This window comes from Silurus meridionalis, chromosome 8 (genome assembly GCF_014805685.1).
Source record: "Silurus meridionalis isolate SWU-2019-XX chromosome 8, ASM1480568v1, whole genome shotgun sequence".
Lineage (NCBI taxonomy): Eukaryota > Metazoa > Chordata > Actinopteri > Siluriformes > Siluridae > Silurus > Silurus meridionalis.
Window position 1 is genome coordinate 402,768 of NC_060891.1, and position 15,778 is coordinate 418,545.

Genomic DNA, 15,778 nt, shown 5'->3' on the forward strand with positions numbered 1-15,778 from the left:
TTTAGTGTTAGGTTTAGTGTTAGGTTTAGTGTTGGGTTTAGAGTTAGGGTAGGGTTTAGGGTTAGGTTTAGTGTTAGGTTTAGGGTTGGGTTTAGGTTAGGGTTTGTTTAGGGTTAGGTTTAGGTTAGGTTTAGGGTTGGGTTTAGAGTTAGGGTTTGTTTAGGTTAGGTTTAGTTTTAGGTTTAGGGTTGGGTTTAGAGTTAGGGTTTGTTTGGGGTTAGGTTTAGTTTTAGGTTTAGGGTTGGGTTTAGAGTTAGGGTTTGTTTGGGGTTAGGTTTAGTGTTAGGTTTAGTGTTAGGTTTAGAGTTAGGGTTTGTTTGGGGTTAGGTTTAGTGTTAGGTTTAGGGTTGGGTTTAGAGTTAGGGTTTGTTTAGGTTAGGGTTTGTTTAGGTTAGGTTTAGTGTTAGTTTAGGGTTGGGTTTAGGTTAGGGTTTGTTTAGGGTTAGGTTTAGTGTTAGGTTTAGGGTTGGGTTTAGAGTTAGGGTTTGTTTAGGGTTAGGTTTAGTGTTAGGTTTAGTGTTGAGTTTAGAGTTAGGGTTTGTTTAGGGTTAGGTTTAGTGTTAGGTTTAGTGTTGGTTTAGAGTTAGGGTTTGTTTGAGGTTAGGTTTAGTGTTAGGTTTAGTGTTGAGTTTAGAGTTAGGGTTTGTTTGGGGTTAGGTTTAGTGTTAGGTTTTGTGTTGAGTTTAGAGTTAGGGTTTGTTTGGGGTTAGGTTTAGTGTTAGGTTTTGTGTTGAGTTTAGAGTTAGGGTTTGTTTGGGGTTAGGTTTAGGGTTGGGTTTAGAGTTAGGGTTTGTTTGGGGTTAGGTTTAGTGTTAGGTTTAGTGTTGAGTTTAGAGTTAGGGTTTGTTTGGGGTTAGGTTTAGTGTTAGGTTTAGTGTTGGTTTAGAGTTAGGGTAGGGTTTAGGGTTAGGATTAGATTTAGATTTTGGGTTAGTGTTGGTTTAGGGTCAGATTAGGTATATTCTATGTTTCTGTAGTCACTGTGTTCAGAGATGAGCAAATGTTTCAGCAGGTTCCTCTCACACGCCTCCTGGAGAACTGAATGTGTTTAAAATCTGGAAGTTTCTGGATGATGCTCTGCTGCTTTCTCACGTTGTTAACGCCAGCACAAACAGGGTCCTGCTTTAATCATGTTAATGAAACAAGTTAGGAAAAGAAGTGGGACGTCTGGCACACACACACACACACACACACACACACACACACACACACACACACACACACAGGCCTGAACTTTTGTGTGTGTGAATGTGTGAGTCACAGGTGCCAATATTAATGCATCTGTATGGAATAAGAAATTAATTATTTTACTATAGTTGTTGCTTTAGCAGGTCGCGCTGAATTGCCCCCCCAAACCACCCCAATCTCTTTATACCACACTTTTATGAACAATACTGCGGTACAGTCCTGCTCATTAGCATCACGCTAACACACTCTGCACTGCACAGCAATAAAAAATTGAGAGGAATCAGAGAACAATAGTCGATGATAAGACGTTCGCGCCACACCCCGACAGCTAGCATGAGCAATGCATTGTGGGAAATGACAGGTCAGTGTCACCAGTCCAACTTGTTGCACATCCTCTGGTTAAAAATACTAGCGTAGGAAGCGCTAAACTGTGCGGGTCATTTCCAGTGACTGTGGGAGTTGTTTCCCGTCTGAAATGTTTTCACACACTGATAAAGATTCTCACCATCCGATCTGGGCTTGATCCGTTCCTTCACTTTTGAGAAGTTTAGAGTGTCTCTTATTTAGATGCAGCTCTGGTTCTGGGCAGAACCATAACATGCTCAGAAAACGTTTTTCTGGCTTTCTGTTGTACACTATAAACTACCGTACTTTACTAACACCATAGTGGCTGACTGAATCTCCACAAACCTCCACAAAATCTACTGGAACATCTTCCCAGAAGAATGGAGCTCATTGTAACAGCAAATTGGACTAAATGTGGAATTGAAAGTTCAAAGCACACACCAATCTTATGCTCGGGTGTCCACAAACTTTTGCCGCGTCATTGTACCTACTGACCTCCAGTCCTGAACACTTTCTCAATGTTACAGTTACGTTCTGAGAACTCGTGAGCGTTCCAAAGCTGCTGAAAGTGTTTCATTAATAAAAAGCTTCAAATAAACACAGTTATTTCAGGATCATGTTTCCTGAAGGTTGCAGGAGTGTTGTTTTCACAACGTTACAGCTTACAGACCTGCTGAACACATTTCTGATAACATTCATCTGGAAAATCTCAACGTAATGACATCCAGGTGTGTGTGTGTGTGTGTGTGTGTGTGTGTGTGTGTGTGTGTGTGTGTGTGCAATGAGTACTGACTACTTGACTACTGACTTTGTGCCTACAATTATTTTTAAATGTTTTAGTATTTGATTAACATAAGACACAAAAAGTTCACACACACATACACACACACACACACACACACACACACACACACACACACACACACACACACACACACACAGTTTCTCTTACATAATCAGAAACAGGATTGCTTCTTACATTTGATCACCAGAGCAGCTCGATGTTGAATCTGATCTGTTCACTTTTATTTCACTTTGAATCATCATGCAAATGCAGTGCATTCTGGGAAATATGAAAAAAAATCATCCACCAGACAATGGGGACGACTTCTGCCAAAAATCTTTCTGCTGCTGCTGCCAGACCTTCACTACTTTCCGAGGGTTGAAATTTAACCCCTCTTTCTCACACACACACACACACACACACACGCACACACATGCACACACACACACACACACACACACACACACACACACACCTTTTCCATCCCCCTCGTTCTACAATGAGCTCAGCACTTTGGAAAGCTCTCTGTTTTTCCCTTTTTGAACCCCTCGACCCCGCTACACATGTGCCCTACACACTACCCCTACACACACACACACATGTGCCCTACACACTACCCCTACACACTACACATGTGCCCTACACACTACCCCTACACACTACACATGTGCCCTACACACTACCCCTACACACTACACACTACACATGTGCCCTACACACTACCCCTACACACTACACATGTGCCCTACACACTACCCCTACACACTACACATGTGCCCTACACACTACACATCTACACTCTAGCCTTTTTCTTTCTCACGGCTGCATTCTAATGTCCTTTACACCCTACAGAGTGCACTACAAATCCGTGGTCTTCAGCATCAATATGAAGCCTTCAGAGATCCAACTTTTTGCTCTGCTGCATAATAAACTCACACACTATAGTGCACTTCAGGATACAGCACCCGAAGGTCTCAGGTCAGGAAGTCACTGATAAACCGCTGGATTTTGGAGCTAAACCCTTTAACCCTGATGTGTTCCAGGGGGTCATCTCATGTCTGGCTCTGACCTTTGACCCCTGATCTTTAACCTACGCATCCTAGTTGGGTAAAAACGTCTTCTGGGATCCCTGTGTGATGTTTATCTTGTTTTAGGAGAAGTGGTCAAACTCCATGAGAGCGTTCAGAAGGTTGTGAAGTGTGAGAACTTTCCCCGATCTGAGAGATGGCTTCATGCTGGAACAGAAGAACGTGTTGATAAACAGATCCACAGAAAGTCGTAGTCGTGTATTTCCATCAAACCTCACAGCTCATAATGACTTTACAACAACGAGCTGCAATCTGAGTGCTGATGGGAGGAGAGATCTCCTGCTGAACATCTACTGCAGCTTTATTCAGGAATGTGTAGAATAAACCATCTCCAGATTCCACACACACACACACAAGAGAGAGAGAGAGAGACAGAGAGAGAAAGAGAGAGAGAGAGACAGAGAGAGAGAGAGAGAGAGAGAGAGAGAGAGAGAGAGAGAGAGACAGAGAGAGAGACAGAGAGAGAGAGAGAGAGACAGAGAGAGAGAGAGAGACAGAGAGAGAGAGAGAGACAGAGAGACAGAGAGAGAGAGAGAGAGAGAGAGAGAGAGAGAGAGAGACAGAGAGAGAGAGAGAGAGAGAGACAGAGAGAGAGACAGAGAGAGAGAGAGAGAGAGAGAGAGAGAGAGAGAGAGAGAGAGAGAGAGACAGAGAGAGACAGAGAGAGAGAGAGAGAGAGAGAGAGAGAGAGAGAGAGAGAGAGAGAGAGAGATAGGGTTAGGATTACTACAAAATGTGTTTACTACAAAGAAGTGCTGAGATTGGTGTATCAGTAGTTGTGAGTCAGTAGTTGTGAGTCTGTAGTTGTGAGTCAGTAGTTGTGAGTCAGTAGTTGTAAGTCAGTAGTTGTGAGTCTGTAGTTGTGAGTCTGTAGTTGTGGGTCAGTAGTTGTGAGTCTGTAGTTGTAAGTCAGTAGTTGTAAGTCAGTAGTTGTGAGTCTGTAGTTGTGAGTCTGTAGTTGTGAGTCTGTAGTTGTGAGTCTGTAGTTGTGGGTCAGTAGTTGTAAGTCAGTAGTTGTGAGTCTGTAGTTGTGAGTCTGTAGTTGTAAGTCAGTAGTTGTGAGTCTGTAGTTGTGAGTCTGTAGTTGTGGGTCAGTAGTTGTAAGTCAGTAGTTGTGAGTCTGTAGTTGTGAGTCTGTAGTTGTAAGTCAGTAGTTGTGAGTCTGTAGTTGTGAGTCTGTAGTTGTGAGTCTGTAGTTGTAAGTCAGTAGTTGTGAGTCTGTAGTTGTGAGTCTGTAGTTGTGGGTCAGTAGTTGTAAGTCAGTAGTTGTGAGTCTGTAGTTGTGAGTCTGTAGTTGTGGGTCAGTAGTTGTGAGTCAGTAGTTGTAAATCTGTAGTTGTAAGTCTGTAGTTGTGAGTCTGTAGTTGTGAGTCAGTAGTTGTGAGTCTGTAGTTGTGAGTCAGTAGTTGTGAGTCAGTAGTTGTAAGTCAGTAGTTGTGAGTCTGTAGTTGTGAGTCTGTAGTTGTGGGTCAGTAGTTGTGAGTCTGTAGTTGTGAGTCAGTAGTTGTAAGTCAGTAGTTGTAAGTCTGTAGTTGTGAGTCTGTAGTTGTGAGTCTGTAGTTGTGGGTCAGTAGTGGAGGATAAGGATAATCACTAATATCATCAGTTAGAATGTTATTAAATCTTAAATTTATACTTCACTGTCTATGTGACGTTATAAACAATAACACAGATGTTGTGTGGTAGTTATTACTTGATATACACCATGTCCCTCCCTCCATGTCCAAACCATCTCAATCTCGCCTCCTTCACCTTGTCTTCAAAACGTAATACACGCGCTGTCCCTCTAATAAACTCGTTTCTAATCCTGTCCATCGTCATCACTTTTATTAGTATAATATGTGCAGTGTAAAAGTACTTCAGAGTGAAATATGAATATTTGATTGATATGGATTTTATTGGTTGTCAGTGATCTAGCGAGACTTTGCTGCCACCTGGTGGGTAGTTTCCATGTCTGACAGAAAGAAACATTTTGTAGTAGTTACGACGGTACAAGTTGTTTACGGCAGTGCCGGTTTTCAGGCTTAAATTAAAGATGGCTGCCGCGCAGGCTGAGAGTGACGGTGCTGCGGTTGGAAATAAACAAAACGAAGAAATGTGCGATGAAAATCCACAGACAAGCAGCGCAGAGCCTTCGGGAAATACCGCGGAACAGAAGCCCGTGTGTCTCATTGTGCTTGGAATGGCAGGTTCCGGCAAAACTACTTTCGTTCAGGTAAACACGTTGATGTGTATTTTTTTCTCCACCTGTATTCCGCCCGCTTTGCTCTGATTGGCTACTGGTTCGTGATCAGGCGCGGGCATTCCACCGAGTCGCCTAGGAAACGCCTCTCCCAGCCAATCGTAGCTCAGGAGGGCGGGGCTTATAAGAATACGGGCGGGAAAAGATTTGCGTAGGGCATCTGTCACATAGCTTTAGCATGTTAGCTCAGAGTGTAAACGGGTTTATTACTGAACCTTACTAATATTCTAGATATAAAGTCTGTAAAAGTGTATTTTGATTCTCTCTCTGCACCGTGTTAGTGTTATAATGATGGTGTTTTTCAGAGACTCACAGCTTATCTGCACTCCAAGAAAAGTCCACCGTATGTCATTAACCTGGACCCTGCGGTTCACGAGGTTCCGTTTCCGGCCAACATCGGTAACTTCCGGTGGAGAAAAACATTCTACTTACATGTAATAACATCATCAACTGGATATAATGTGTGTGTGTGTGTGTGTGTGTTTCCTTACACCCTACAGATATAAGAGACACTGTAAACTACAAGGAAGTGATGAAACAGTATCCTTCATACCTTAAGTCTGATCTCTCCTCTGATTCTGGTCTAGTCTGATCCTAGTCTGATCCCACTCCGATCTTTGTATGATCCCAGTTTGATCCCAGGTGACCTCCTCTGATCCTGGTATGGTCTCGTCTGATCTCTCCTCTGATCCTGGTCCGATCTCTGTTTGATCTCGTCTGATCTCTCCTCTGATCCTGGTCCGATCTCTGTTTGATCTCGTCTGATCTCTCCTCTGATCCTGGTCTGAACTTGTTGGATTCTGGTTTGAGTTCTGTATTATCTCTGTATGATCCCAGTCTGATCCCATATGATTTATTCTCTGATCCCAGTCTGTTCTTTTTATGATGTTAGTCTCATCTTTCTATAATCCTCGTCTGACCCTGGTTTGATCTCTATGATCCTTTTTTGATCTCAGATGATTTCTTCTCTGATCTCAGTCTGATCTCCGAGGCATTGTGATGTGTGTGTGTGTGTGAAGGTCTTTAACTCTGACACAGATATGGTTTGGGGCCGAACGGAGGAATTGTCACGTCTCTGAACCTGTTTGCGACGAGATTTGATCAGGTTTGTGTTTTATATTCACGTGTTACAGCGACAAGGTTCACGAGTCTCTCATACAATATTCAGATTTTATTCAGTGAACAATTCTGACTAATTACAATAAAGGTGATGTGCTAAAGCGCTCTCTCCATCTCTCTCTCTCCTCCCCTCCATCTCTCTCTCCCCCTCCCCCCCCCCCTCCATCTCTCTCTCTCTCTCTCTCTCTCTCTCTCTCTCTCTCTCTCTTTCTCTGTTGATCAGGTGATGAAGTTTATTGAGAAGAAGCAGCAGAATCATCAGTGAGTGTTTGTGTGTTGATCTTTCACACTCATTGTGGTGTACAGTAGAGATGATGAGTGTTTACTGTGGCCTTTACCTCTGCAGGTTTGTTCTAATCGACACTCCAGGACAGATCGAGGTGTTCACCTGGTCTGCATCAGGAACCATCATAACTGAGGCTCTGGTGTGTAACACACTTCATTTATTAGACTACGTCTGATGAGTGTGTGACCCTACCTGGATGAATAACAGGTCAAACCCCAACCACCTCTGTGTGTGTGTGTGTGTGTGTGTGTGTGTGTGTGTGTGATGCAGGCCTCGTCTTTTCCGTGTGTGGTGATGTACGTGATGGACACGTCTCGCAGTGTGAACCCGGTCACCTTCATGTCCAACATGCTGTACGCCTGCAGGTCAGGACCACACACACACACACACACACACACACACACACACACACATATATCACATTGCAGCAGGTGTGTTGTTATAGAGTGTGTGTGTGTGTGTGTAACTCCGCTGTGTTTTGTGTTCAGCATTCTGTACAAAACCAAACTTCCCTTCATCGTGGTCATGAACAAGGTAAGAACAACTCAGATGTTTGTGTGTTTGTGTGTTTGTGTGGGTGGGTTGGGGTTGGGGTTGTGAGGGATGGTGTCACACTACACTTCTCCCAGAGATGTCTGAGTGCAGTAACAGGAGGGTGTACACTGTGGGATTCAGGTGCTGTACCTGCTGCTGTATTGGTATAGGACACCAGGGGGCGCTGATGAGGAAAGACAGCATTGATTCTGTATAAAATCACATCAGTGTGTAGTGATTATTTTTATTTATTTTCTGACCTTCAGTGATCTTAAACTTCACTAACAAACTTGATGGTTTCTAAGTAGTAGTCTTGTTGCAGTGAAATGATGTAAATATTTGTGTGTGCGCGTTTGTGTGTGCGCCTTTGTGTGCACGTTTGTGTGCGCGCGTGTGTGTGTGTGTGCGCGTGTGTGTGTGTGTGTGTGTGCGCAGACAGATATAATCGATCACCGATTTGCAGTGGAGTGGATGCAGGACTTTGAAGTTTTTCAGGACGCACTGAACCAGGAGACATCATATGTCAGTAACCTCACACGCTCCATGAGTCTAGTTCTGGACGAATTCTACACAAACCTGCGTGTAAGACACACACACACACACACACACACACACACACACACAAGAAGGTTCGTATTTACACTTCGAGTTAAGCCTGTTCATTTAGCTTGTGCACTTGTGTGTGTGTGTGTGTGTAGGTTGTTGGTGTGTCAGCTGTAACAGGTTCCGGACTGGATGAACTCTTTGTTCAAGTCTCGGATGCTGCTAAAGAGTACGAGACGTAAGTTTTTCTCATCATCACCATTTTATTTCTTCCTGCAGCAGTTTATCAAATATTACAGCAAATCTGTAATGAAAGTTGTATGTGGGATGTGGAGGATCATCTCGGGTGGAGGGTGGAGTTTCAGCTCGGGTGGAGTTTCAGCTCGGGTGGAGTTTCAGCTCGGGTGGAGGGTGGAGTTTCAGCTCGGGTGGAGTTTCAGCTCGGGTGGAGGGTGGAGTTTCAGCTCGGGTGGAGGGTGGAGTTTCAGCTAGGGTGGAGTTTCAGCTCGGGTGGAGGGTGGAGTTTCAGCTCGGGTGGAGGGTGGAGTTTCAGCTCGGGTGGAGGGTGGAGTTTCAGCTCGGGTGGAGTTTCAGCTCGGGTGTGTTCAACACAGTGCCTACAGAGTTCATGCTTAAGTGTTAATGAGTGTGTTGTGTGTGTTTCTGTTCTGTAGAGAGTATCGTCCTGAATACGAGCGTCTGCATAAAGAGCTGGTGAGTCTGACTGTCCTGGGGTGGGAGTCTGAGGGTCTGGGGTGGGAGTCTGAGGGTCTGGGGTGGAAGTCTCAGGGTCTGGGGTCATCATGGCCTTCTGAAGAAAAGTAACTGTCTTTGATTTCTTTCCATGAGACTGATGCTCAAAGTAAAAAACAGCAGGAACAGCTGGAACGCCTTCGTAAAGACATGGGAGAGGTTTCTATGGAAACAGGTGTGAAACCAGGCGAGTTGTTTTAGGACACATGATCACTCACACACGCAGGTGTATAAACTCTTATAATTATTCATATTACAGATTATTTCAATTATTTATTTATATATTTATTATTAATTTCATATGTAAAGAAGCTTTTATTGCTTTTATACCATATATATATATATATATCTGACGCAGTACACAGTGAAATGAGACAACGTTCCTCCAGAACACTGGAACACTGTCACACAACATAAAGCTCCATCACACAACAACATAAAGCTCCATCACACAACAACATAATACTACATCACACAACAACATAATACTACATCACACAACAACATAAAGCTCCATCACACAACAACATAAAGCTCCATCACACAACAACATAAAGCTCCATCACACAACAACATAATACTACATCACACAACATAATACTACATCACAACAACATAATACTACATCACACAACAACATAATACTACATCACACAACAACATAAAGCTCCATCACACAACAACATAATACTACATCACACAACAACATAATACTACATCACACAACAACATAAAGCTCCATCACACAACAACATAAAGCTCCATCACACAACAACATAATACTACATCACACAACATAAAGCTCCATCACACAACAACATAAAGCTCCATCACACAACAACATAAAGCTCCATCACACAACAACATAATACTACATCACACAACAACATAAAGCTCCATCACACAACATAAAGCTCCATCACACAACAACATAAAGCTCCATCACACAACAACATAATACTACATCACACAACAACATAAAGCTCCATCACACAACAACATAATACTACATCACACAACATAATACTACATCACACAACAACATAAAGCTCCATCACACAACAACATAAAGCTACATCACACAACAACATAATACTACATCACACAACAACATAAAGCTACAACACAGAGTTAAGGACTATATTAAGTGTCCTCGCCACATAAAGTGCATCGTGTGCGACCGCGTGCAAACACAACTACACAAAACACAAATCAGCACTGATCAGTAACCTGTTTTATACTCTGATTACACACTAATCAATCCGAGATCTCAATTTTTTATTTATCATTATTCGTATCACAGTTTTACCAACATGTACATATTTTACACTTCTGTTTAGATGCTGACTGTATTTCGTTGCCTTTTACTGTAACATGCAATGACAAAGTCTAATCTAATCTAATCTAACAATACAAACACACACTCACTCGCTCTGTATTGTGTGAATAGAATTGTTGATGTATTTTGTTGATGTAACTGTTCTGCAGATGTTCCTGACCTCAGCACCCCCAGTGACCTGATCTTCACTCGTGGGAACCCAGATGAGGAAGAGGAGGACATGGACAGTGACACGGATGACATCGATCACCATGGTAACCATCATTACACTACAGTAGGACAGAGTTCATCAGCTTTGTTCATGGCAGTGCTGTGTGGACCAATCAGAATACAGAATTGTTCCATCTGTGTAGATCAGTTTCCTGTGGATCTCATCATTTTCTCTTCTCTCTCTCTCTCCTCTCGCTCTCCTCGCTCTCTCTCTCTCTCCTCTCTCTCTCTCTCTCTCTCTCTCTCCTCTCGCTCTCCTCTCTCTCTCTCTTTCTCTCCCCATTCAGTTACAGAGGAGAGTAAAGAGGGCGTGTCGTTCAAAAACTTCCTGAAGGAGAGAAAGGAAATGGTGCAGGTGCGAAACAGGAAGTCAAGTGACACCAGAAGGAAGTGCGAGGTCACCGGTTCACTTAATTCCCCTGACCTTTGAACTCTGTACACCTCTATATTTATGCATTTTCCATTCGCTGGTTGGTTCTGTGATGGAACGCAGAGTTTGAGCTCTGAGACAGTGTGGAGGAATATAAAATATTTTTATACACACACACACACACACACACACACTCTGTCTCTGAGCTGTAGGAGGTTTAATTCAGCAGTTCGCATTCATGAACCCAGCTGTGTGAGTTCCTTTGTGTGTGTGTGTGTGTGTGTGTGTGTGTGTGTGTGTGTGTGTGTGTGTGTGTGTGTGAGAGAGACGATCTGTCCTCCCTCCATCCGTCTGTTCCTCTTCAAGGTCCAAATGTGTTAAATATCACTGTCACTCACTCAGTGCCTACCCCTGAGAGAAACACGAGGGCACACACACCCTCTCGCTCTTTCACTTTGTCTTAAGCATCAAAGTATTGGCACCCTCAAAATGTGCTAAAAGGCCTGTAAATATTAAACTGTACACACAATTGCTAAAAAATTGTACAAATCAAACTGCAGGAATCATTTGTGTGTGAAAACATTCAAAATGCGAAAATCTCAATCAATTATCAAACAGGAGATGGAAGTGGATGTGCTCTTTATTATTTTCTTGCATTTGTATACATTGATATCTTCATCATGTGTGCTGTTTTGGAGGATTTGAGGAGGTCTGGCTCCTGGCCACATGCTTTGACCTTTTAATGAAATGAAGCCAAACATGCAAATCCAAATCAACCGAGCGATGGCTGCGATTCCTTCTTTTATTTTATTTATATATATAATGGAGTGCTGGGTTCGGCTGAAGGTCTGATACCTTCTACAGCTTATTTCAACCTTTTTATGCATCACAGGAAAAGTTCATAAATTTACTTAAAATTGCAGAAACACCAACTGAACTTCTCAGCTGCACTCGTGCATTAGTCCATCATGTGAAAGTGTGTGTGTCTCGCTTCGTGGTGGTATTTACCCCTACACACACTATACATCCCACCTGCTGCCATGCACACACTCAGAACAGCATGACCTGTGTGTGAAATCACACACACACACACACACACTCACACACACACTGGAGAGAATGAAGGCATACACTTAAAAACAAAAAAACTCACACTTTGAACAGAATGCCAGGGTTACAAACACACACACAGACACACACAGATAAAAGAGAGGCAGGATGTAAAGCTGAATTGGAATCTGTCAGGAAATATGACCCGCCTACGAGAAGCGGACGAGGCGACACACACACACACACACACACACACACACACACACACACACACACAGCCGTGAAGTTGAGCGAGAGTGGAGGCGGCTCTCAGCCTGACATTTATTCACAGTTCTCTCTTCATTCATCACGACACATTCGCACTGAAAACATTTAACACAATGTTCAATTCATACACACACACACACACACACACACACACACACACAGTTCAGAAGCAAAGGCCTGCTTTATTTGTGTTGCACCACAAAGTGCAAAATGTCACTGATGAGTTTTAAAATGAAATTACTTACATTTTGTGAGCAAAATTATGTGCACCCCTGACCATCACACTCATACATGTTCCTCCACAAACTATTACTGCAAAGATGGAAGTTCAGTTGTGTTCATTTCTCCTTCACATGAACTTGGAGACCCAAACCAAAGGTCTCAGTAAAGGTCATCCTGACCTCTTGTCGTCTTCCAGTGATTTATTTCCGCTCTTGAAGCGTTTGTGCCACTCAAAACACCTCGAACGACATGGTGCCTTTGTCGTCGTAAACTTGCAGAATCACGCCAAACGTGTGTGTGGCAGATTTGTCCAGTTTCGCTCAGAATCTCACGTGTGCACTTTGTTCATGATGAAATTGCAGACATGGTCAGAGAAGCTCCAGTTTTACTGCCATCTGTTGGGGTTTCACAAAACTAGTCTCTGAACTTTTTGATACCACCTCGTACTAAAGCACAACTAAACAGGGTGTGTGTGTGTGTGTGTGTGTGTTCATGTCTAAAAGATTAAAACACTTCTGGACCCATATATATGCGTTTCTCCTGCAGTGAGCATGTGATCTTTCTGCATGTGGTTCCTGTTAAACACGAGGCTCAGCGTTGATGTGTGTGCTTCTGTAGAACATCATTACAGATTCTGACTCATGCTTCTGCAGTACAGGAGACATGCAGTGACGTGATGTTAGATTAAACCTGTTAGAACCAGTAATGACGATGATGTAAAGCTCTGAGGAAAACGAGAAACCACTCCTGGACTCCCATATCTTCAGATGACGTCACAAAATAATGCAGTCATCATGCAGCAGTAAAATAAACGATTTTATTACATTCATCTGAATGAATTGATTTGTGGGTGATGGTGTGACGGAGATCTTCTGCTACACCTCAGGTGTTCTTGGAGAAAGCTGCAGAATCTCTGTGCTTTTTTTTACAAAAAGGTGCAGATGTGAGACGTTTCAGGTGTGCAGGACATACTGCATCAGTCTGTAGAGAGAGCACACACACACACACACACACACACACACACACACACACACATACAGTGTGGATGCTGCTGATTGGCTGATGATGACATCACTGCTCTGTCTCTAGTGATGAGGCTTTCCTCTCAGGCAGCTTGTTTTTGTTCCCCCTATCTTTCTCTCTCTCTCTCTCTCTCTCTCTCTCTCTCTCTGATCCTGATGTCACAGTTTTCTCTCTGCAGGACCCTTCACTGTTCTCTTCATCTGTCATTCTTTTAACCTTCTTCAACCTCTCTCTCTCTCTCTCTCTCTCTCTCTCTCTCTCTCTCTCTCTCTCTCTCAGACATCATCTGGATGACATCATGCCCTGGATGTCTGCAAAATAGCAGATGAGACCTGTGTGTGTGTGTGTGTGTGTGTGTGTGTGTGTGGAGGTGGGGGTGTTCATCTGCCTCACCCCTCCTCCTCCTTCTCTGGTAAACACATCCACTACAGGGAATGCTACACAGAGAACATCACATTCTCAGAATTCACATAAGAAGAACAATGTGTTCCAATAGAGAGAGAATCATGTTCTGTTCCATCATGTTCTAGAAACAGTTTAAAGAGGTTGTAGGGGAACCAGAAGCTGTATGTGACAGAGGAGTGAAGCAGAAAGAGAGTTTAAATGCTCATTACAAGATTGTTAGTAAAATCGGAGACTGTTGTAGGTGAGGTGTAGTGAGGAGGCCTGAGGTGCAGTCAGCGTTCAGATGTTTAATAAAGTTGGAGCTTTATAGCAGGAGATTTTTTACATCTTCCAATTGAAAGCAGATCTTCATGGAGCTGGCTTTGTGCACAGGGGCGTTGTCATCCTGGAACGGGTTTGGGTCTCCTAGTTCAAGTAAAAACAGAATTTCATGCTCCTGCATTGAAAGACGTCCGATACAATTGTGTCTCTCCAAGAAGAACCACGTGCGGGTGGGAAAGTCGGGTGTCCCAATACTTTTGGCCAAGGCGTGTACACAAGTGCAAACATAAAATAAAGAGTTAAAACAAATATGACTTGCTTATAAAAAGATGTCCTCATCTTGTGTGTGTGTGTGTGTGTGTGTGTGTGTGTGTGTGTGTGTGTGTGTGTGTGACAGATGGCTGTGTGTGAGACCGTTCTCACTAATCTGCCGCTGCTGCTGCTCCACTGCTGTCACACACTCCTCACACACATGATGACACACACTTCATAATCTCCGCCTCATTATTTATAGAGCTGACATTTCGGATCGGTGCTCAGCCAGACAGAACCGGTTCCACACCAGAACCTTTCAGATATTTCACAATGAATCACAGAAGATCAGAAACACGAGTCTGAAACTTCAAATCACTTTTACCACCCCATCAATACAGGTGCATTATGGGTTCTTCACACCTGGTTCTGCTTACAGAGAAGCGGATCATGAGCTCCAGAATGCATCACGTGTGCAGCACAGTCCGATTCCAAAAGCCTCCAAATATAGAACACTTAATGGTTCCATGTATGTTTGCTTCTTGGAACCAAAGAACTCATAATGATGTGAAAACCACATTTTCTTTACAACAATATAGAAATAAATATTTTAAGTAGCACCACTAAGGATTCAGTTGGTCCTTCTACGTAAACGCTTCAAGGTTCAATGTGGAATCTACAATAAGTGGAACCATTTTATTCTTTAGTGAAGAAACAATAAGCCAAAGAACCCTTAAAGAACCAAAATGGTCCAAGTGCCAAACAGATAAAGACAAGAATAAAAAACAGCAATATTCTTCTGCACCACATGTGTCCTCAATTCTGTAAAGGTTCTTTAGCTTCAGATTCTCAGCTTCCACAGAGGTTCCACTCAAACCCCTAAGTGATTATGTAGAACACCAGCTGAGCGCAGTGCATTGTGGGAATTGGGTAAACAGTGTGTCTACAGTGGAACCCTGATGGAGAACCAGAAGTGTTTTTTCTTAGAGAGACTCAGAGAAGCTTGAACTTTTTTGTGTAGTGAAGTGTCTCGATTCTGGTTTAAAGCCTGATGACTTTGATTTCTCACAGATTTGATCCGTGATGACTCAGTAAACTCGGCTGATCTGTCATCACGTCACTGCTACAGAAAAAGAAACGCTTTCATAATGTTCTCATGCAGATCTCGAAGCATTCAGCAAATGGAAATGACAGGTTCTTATTCTGGGTCTCGTTTCTAGATTTATTTAATCGAATTTTATCGTTCAAAAACATTTTACCCCCTGCAGAAATCAGCAGATCAATCTCCTCAAAAGTTCATATCTAGAACCTGATTGTCCATCTGGGAGTTTCCAATCCATACTAGAAGAAACTTTTTAAAACACCAAGAACCCAGAACTACTCAAATAACCTACTGAACAAGCTTTTTCTAAAATTGCATCAGAAGGAGAATGATTTTCTTCATGCACATTAGTAGGATTAATGTTCTCCACAGCATCTCATTCCCTCAATTAGAAT

At 42.9% G+C, this 15,778-nt stretch overlaps 1 protein-coding gene and 1 long non-coding RNA gene across 2 annotated transcripts; one reads left to right on the plus strand and one right to left on the minus strand.

Moving 5' to 3' along the window:
• Positions 1 to 2,762: 2,762 nt before the first annotated feature.
• On the minus strand, positions 2,763 to 14,063 carry LOC124390483. The gene is made up of 2 exons (XR_006926749.1): positions 10,972 to 14,063; positions 2,763 to 2,792 (listed from the first exon to the last, which is right to left on the minus strand). It is a non-coding gene; the product is annotated as an uncharacterized LOC124390483 (long non-coding RNA).
• Positions 5,336 to 11,581, plus strand: gpn1 (GPN-loop GTPase 1). Its single transcript, XM_046856429.1, has 14 exons — positions 5,336 to 5,620; positions 5,953 to 6,046; positions 6,148 to 6,187; positions 6,686 to 6,752; positions 6,990 to 7,027; positions 7,113 to 7,191; positions 7,323 to 7,417; positions 7,541 to 7,586; positions 8,022 to 8,168; positions 8,285 to 8,367; positions 8,804 to 8,843; positions 8,979 to 9,069; positions 10,371 to 10,475; positions 10,719 to 11,581. The coding sequence occupies exons 1-14, from the start codon at positions 5,441 to 5,443 to the stop codon at positions 10,859 to 10,861; spliced, it is 1,248 nt and encodes a 415-aa protein (XP_046712385.1). The 5' UTR covers positions 5,336 to 5,440; the 3' UTR covers positions 10,862 to 11,581.
• Positions 14,064 to 15,778: the final 1,715 nt, after the last annotated feature.